The following is a 6,754-nucleotide window of genomic DNA, read 5'->3' on the forward strand; positions in this document are numbered from 1 at the left end:
TAAATGAACTATTTTGCATATAATGGATACTCCATAAATATTTGTTGAATTAAATCATGTGTTTTCTATATGTTCAGCTTTAGACAAGTCTAAAGTACAATACATGGTGGTATCATTCGGTATTTGATTTGAAGCCAGCCCTTCTGTAGCCTGTAACCTTTTATGTAGGCTATCATCATACTCATTCTATTTTGGAATTTGGACAATCACAAGGCTGGAGATGACTTTGAAATCAACCAGCTTTTCACACAGCTGCTGTACTGTCTTGTGCAATATTTCAGATACAAAGAATATTCCAGATACAGAGAATATTTCATTGGAAAAAAGCAGCCTCTGCCAAGCAATGTAATGAGAATGCAGATAGTCCCAAACAGGATTTGCAGAAAAAAATGTTTCATATTTGCAAAATATTTTGATCACAGTTGCTGAAAATATCTACAGTGGTTGGCAAAGCGGCTGCAGTAGTTTCAAACCATTAGAATCCATAGGGAAACTACTCTGCTATAAAGGAGTTTCCCAAAATAACTCACCTTAAGATCATACTTGAAGATCCTGTGAACTATCAGCTGACTTGTCTTCCTAAAGGAAAAGAACTGTTGAATGTACCAATGAAACACATGACTCAGGAATAGATATGAATGACTGTTAAGGCTTTGTGTGATAAGAAGATTGTTCTTGCTGATTTATTGTCACAACACATGGTGTCAACCCACGAAGAACATTAGCTAAAGCCAGGATATTTGTTATTGATACCTTTTCTCCAGAACCACATGTCCCATCAGGATTTGCTCTTTGGAGATACTTCTAAAATATATTTAGAAGTAAAAATGTCAAAGAAAAAAAAAAAGTAAAAAGGTTTTGTATACAAAAACTTTTAGAGAATCCAGGCTTCTGTATCTACTCCTTGGTGAATCACAACACATATTAAAGGCTGGGGGGAATCCTGTAATAAATAATTTTAGCTTTATTTCACATAATAAGTCCTTCTTGTTTCTTCTTGTCAGTATCCTATGAACAAAATTTTCTTTATAACACTTTAAGAGATGCTTCTCTGTAACGCAATCCACAAATGAAGAGGATCTCCAGAACATTTCAAGTTATTCTCCCATTTTCATTGACATGAAAAATACTAAAAGGCCTTTTACTCCAAGAGTGTCTTTATTACATGCTTCAGGATTTGTAAACAGCTGGTTTAATTGAGTAATCCATTATAGACTCCTCTCTGATTGTAACTTCTGTAGCAACTAAAGTGTTACTTTCTTGCTGAGCATAGAACTCCAAGGATTCTATGACTTGGGTTTTCCAATTAAAGATTCTGGCCTGTCAAGTCTTTTTTTATCTGTAGTTCTCCCTCAAGGAAAGAATAACCTTTACTTCTATGCCCCAGGATAAAATTTGTTACTGGCATTCAGCCAATATATTCACTTAGTTTTAGGATTATTTTAATGAATATTATTCAAATTCTTACTGGGTTACAGTCAACAGACTATATACTCAGAATATGAATATGAGCATAACACAGACCCTGACCTATGAGAATTGATATTGTAAAAAATAAAGAAGAATGCTAAACAACTAAGTACAATACCATCAGGATTATGATATTTTATAGGTCATTGCAAAATATTATGGTAACACATTAATATTATTAATTTTACTTTGAAGGACTTGAGAACAATCCAAGAGGTTGATAAATAAAAAGTGATATATATTCCCTAGGTCAAAAATTGATTCTTTTTTGATGAATATTCATTAATAAATATTTATTGAGCACCAACCTTAGCCTGGCATCCTTCTAGGCATTGGGGGAAGGGCACAATAAACAAAAGAGACAAACATATCTGCCTCATGGAGCTTATTTTCTAGATTATAAATAGATTATATGTGAAAAAATATAAGCAAAATAAAGCACACTCATTTAGAAAATGATAATTACTAAAAATTAAAGCAAGAAAAGTAATCTGAAGAAGAATCTGTAGCAGAATACAAGGGTGAAATTATAATAGAAATGGCAAAAGAAATCCTCACTAAGGTAACTTTTGCGTAAAATCCTGAAGGAAGTGAAAAAAGAAGCTCTGGGAATATCTGGACACGGTCACTCCAGGCAGTAGGAACTGTGAGGGCTAAGACCACAACCCATGTGAGTTCTTGGCATGTGTGAGGATGTGAAGAGACCAGCATGGCTGCAGCAGCAAAAAAGAGGGAAAGAGCAAAGGAAAATGAGGTCAAGAACTAAGAGAGTCAGATCAAGGAGGCCCTATAGGTAATAATAATGACCGACTCTTAAGTAAGAAGATATTCCATGGGAGAGTGCTAAGTAGAGAAGTAAGAGTTAGGGGGTGCAAATGAACATGTTCTATGTCATCTAGAAATAAAATTATGGGTAAGAGAGGAGAAAAAGGATTGAGATATACTGAACCAGAATCTAGTAATCAAAAATTCTACTAATCATACATATGTAAGACTGTTGCTGCAGGATTCCTCATTTATTGCAGCTAGTCAAAACAGTTCTCTTCTATTTATAGTCAATGATGCAGTTTTTACAATTATCACAATAAATATTTTATGAGAATCATACAAAATAAAGTTTATCAGAACTTCTGTATCTGTAGAAGTACTACAAACAGAGAGAGTATTCTGTGTGAGGTCACACATTTTATGCATTCCAGTGTTTGAGGTAATATCTTATTATATCTTGTTCTTATGAAGACTACACTCCCTTGAAATTATTTACAAAAAAGCCACTTTGAAACTGAAGTTACCTAAAAAAAATACACTCCAATGATAAAGTCCCAGATAAATATATTCATCACTAAATCAATGGTTGTTATATTGAATAGGATCTTGTATTTTTTTGATAATCCAATTCAAGAAGAGAAGTGAAATCATATTAACATATGGGAAATATATTTAACTTTCTCAGTTGACACAAAATAGTGACATTAACAACAACAACAAAAAAATCCCCATAATATATAGCTATAATGAATCAATGACAAACTGACTAATGACCATGAACAATTCAAATAGTATTTAAGATTGGAAAATACAAGGAAAAGTTGTATGTGATCTGAAATATTATGATTCAGATAAGAAAATTCTTGAAAAAGCTTTTATCAACTTACAATAATTCTAAAATTCTACATGGCATTTCCAATTATAAGTTGTGAGACATAAACATCTCTAACATATCAAAATATGAAAAAAAATTGATGTTAGAGGAATAACCAAATTATCTTTTTATTCTCTCCAATATAATTTGTTTCATAAAATTATTAGAATATGATGAGATAGTTGCAGAGAAGGTTACCAAGTGGTGGGTGAGAAAAGTATTTCAGGGTTTTTTTTAGGCAGTTCATTAACAAAAATTGCATGATAATGTACTGGATTTTCAGAACTTTAAGGTATTTGTCAGTTTTTAAAATTTTAATATACTAATATTTCTTTTCTCATTCATCTGTCATAAGGTTCATGACAGAAAATGTCTAGAGTGATTTGAACAGACTGTTGTAAGAAATATGGATATTGATGACTCTGTTGTTGAAGACCCAGAATGAGGTAAGGAGCATGGTAGATGAAAACTAAATTGCATCAGAGGATATATGAACCATCATGAATAAACCATTAGAAATATGGACATAGAAAGTACTTCCAGCGAGGGCTCAGAAGGAAATGAAAACATGTTTCTAGAAACTAAAGGAAAGGTGATCCTTTATTCTATAATGGCAGAAAGCTTAGTGGAAATGTGTCCTGCAGTTATTTGGAAAACAGAATTTGTGGGTTTTCAATCTGGATATTTGGCTGAGGAAATTTCTAAGCAAGTGTTAGATGATCTTCTTGAGGCTTATGGTAAAAATACAGGAATTTAGGAAGAAAAAGTGTTGCATAAATAGGAACCAGAACTACAAAAGTTGAGAAATTTTCAGACTATCCAGATTGTAAAAAAATGTTAAAATTAAGAGATCACTATTAGAAAGTATGCTCTAGAATAAATAAATAAATAAATAAATAAATAAATAAATAAGTAAATAATAAAACAAACCAAGGTGTGGCTTTACAAACTTTGCCTCAGAAAGATCACAGCATATTCAGCATATTCGGTTACATGAAAAGCTCTTTGAACAGACTAAAAGTGTGGATCACAGATCTCATTTAAACCTAGGAAAGGATATAGAAAGCTTAAGGGTATTAACCTTCAGCCATCTCAGCAAAAGTCAAAAATAGGGATAGGATTATCTAGGAAAGATTTATGGACAATCTTGCTAATGACATAAATCTCAGTGATATATACAGGACACTCACAAGGTTCTTAAGTACTTTATACAGGCAGAGGCACCACCAGCTTGGATTAAAAGGGACAAAGGGGGTGCCTGGGTGGCTCAGTGGTTGAGCATCTGTCTTTGGCTCAGGGTATGATCCTGGAGTTCAGGGATCGAGTCCCACATTGGGCTTCCTGTGAGGAGCCTGCTTCTCCCTCAGCCTATGTCTCTGCGTCTCTCTCTCTGTGTCTCTCATGAATAAATAAATAAAATCCTTAAAAATAAATAAATAAATAAAAGGGACAAAGAGTCCCAAATAAAAGAAGGCCATAAACTGCACACCATGCCACTCTCCCTTCCAAATACTACTGGCAGGAGTCACACAGCTGCAATCCTATGACCTTCGAGGAGAAGGGGTCAAGTTGCGAGTCATGGCCAATTCCAGGAATTATAAATCAGAAGAAGAATTTATACACATCAGTAACAAACTACATCAGGGAGACATAATTGGAGTTAAGGGAAATCCTGGGAAAACCAAGAAGGGTGAGCTGAGCATCATTCCCTACGAGATCACACTGCTGTCTCCTTGCTTGCATATGTTACCTCATCTCCACTCTAGCCTCAAAGACAAGGAAACACGGTATCATAGAGATACTTGGACTTGATCCTGAATGACTTTGTGAGGCAGAAATTTATCATCCACTCTAAGATCATCACATACATAAGGAGTTTCTTGGATGAGTTGGGATTCCTAGAGATTGAAACTCCCATGATGAACATCATCCCTGGGGGAGCTGTGGCAAAGCCTTTCATCACCTACCACAATGAGCTGGACATGAATTTATACATGAGGATTGCTCCAGAACTCTACCATAAGATACTGGTGGTTGGTGGCATTGGCCGGGTTTATGAAATTGGACGCCGGTTCCCGAATGAAGGAATTGATTTGACTCACAATCCTGAGTTCACCACCTGTGAGTTCTACATGGCCTACGCAGACTATCATGATCTCATGGAAATCACAGAGAAGATGATTTCAGGGATGGTGAAGCACATTACCGGCAGTTACAAGGTCACATACCATCCAGATGGCCCAGAGGGTGAAGCCTATGAGATTGACTTCACCCCACCCTTCCGGAGAATCAGCATGGTAGAAGAGCTTGAGAAGGCCTTGGGGGTGAAGCTGCCAGAAACTAAGCTCTTTGAAACTGAAGAAACTCGCAAAATTCTTGATGACATCTGTCTAGAAAGAGCTGTTGAATGCCCTCCACCTCGGACCACGGCCAGGCTTCGTGATAAGCTTGTCGGGGAGTTCCTGGAAACGACATGCATCAGTCCTACATTCATCTGTGATCACCCGCAGATAATGAGCCCTTTGGCTAAATGGCACCGCTCTAAAGAGGGTCTGACTGAGCGCTTTGAGCTGTTTGTCATGAAGAAGGAAATCTGCAACGCCTACACCGAGCTCAACGACCCTGTGCGGCAGCAGCAGCTATTTGAAGAACAGGCTAAGGCCAAAGCTGCTGGTGACGATGAGGCCATGTTCATAGATGAGAACTTCTGCATTGCTCTGGAATACGGGCTACCCCCCACCACTGGCTGGGGCATGGGCATCGACCGTGTCACCATGTTTCTCACAGACTCCAATTACATCAAGGAAGTACTTCTGTTTCCTGCCATGAAACCCGAAGACAAAAAAGACAGTGGAGCTACCCCTGAAACATTACAGAGCATGACAGCTGGCACTTCTGTCTAGAAAAGGATCACTGCAAGTCCTGTAACTCAGGCCTCTCTGCATCTTGCACAAGATCAAGGACTGCAGGGGAGTTCTCCTGTGTTGCTGTCCATTTGACTATCACAGTTCAGTTCAGCTACGAGAATAGAGAAGAGGAATTAAAAATTCCTTTTTACTTCTTGTTCCCAAATAAACCATTTGTCTCTAAAAGAAAAAAAAAGACTTGGGGGAAGGGGCACCTGAGTGGCTCAGTGGTTGAGCATCTGCCTTTGGCCCAGATCATGATCCTAAGTTCCTGGGATCAAGTCTCGCATTAGGCTCCCTTGTGAGGAGCCTGTTTCTCCCTTTGCCTATGTCTCTGCCTCTTTCTGTGTGTCTCCCATGAATACATAAAATCTTAAAAAAAAAGACTTGAGGGATTGGGATATGGGATGAATTGTATGTATTCTATATGTAGAATACATATAGAACACATACAAATGAATCTTTTGAGGCCAAAGAGTAGACTGTAACAAGTAGAATAATGGTCCCTCGAGATGTCCATTGCCTAATGTCTGGAGGTTGTGAATATTTAACTTATATGGCAAAAGGGACTTAAAGATGTGATTAAGAATATAGATTTTGATTTGAGGAGATTTTATACACACACACACACACACACACACACACACACACACAAAATCACATAGTCCTAAAAGTGAAGAACCTTTCCTATTGTAGTCAAAGAGAGAGAGACAATGATGGAAGATAACTCAGAAAG

The 6,754-nt window shown here is 36.9% G+C and overlaps 1 protein-coding gene across 1 annotated transcript; it reads left to right on the forward strand.

Moving 5' to 3' along the window:
- Window positions 1-4,651: 4,651 nt before the first annotated feature.
- LOC121493406 (lysine--tRNA ligase-like) lies at window positions 4,652-6,204 on the forward strand. Its single transcript, XM_041759259.1, is given in 2 exon segments — window positions 4,652-4,904; window positions 4,907-6,204. Coding segments are annotated over 2 exon segments (1,323 nt in total). The 5' UTR covers window positions 4,652-4,690; the 3' UTR covers window positions 6,016-6,204.
- The last annotated feature ends 550 nt before the right edge of the window (window positions 6,205-6,754 follow it).

The sequence above is a fragment of the Vulpes lagopus genome, chromosome 6, assembly GCF_018345385.1.
Source record: "Vulpes lagopus strain Blue_001 chromosome 6, ASM1834538v1, whole genome shotgun sequence".
Classification (NCBI taxonomy): domain Eukaryota; kingdom Metazoa; phylum Chordata; class Mammalia; order Carnivora; family Canidae; genus Vulpes; species Vulpes lagopus.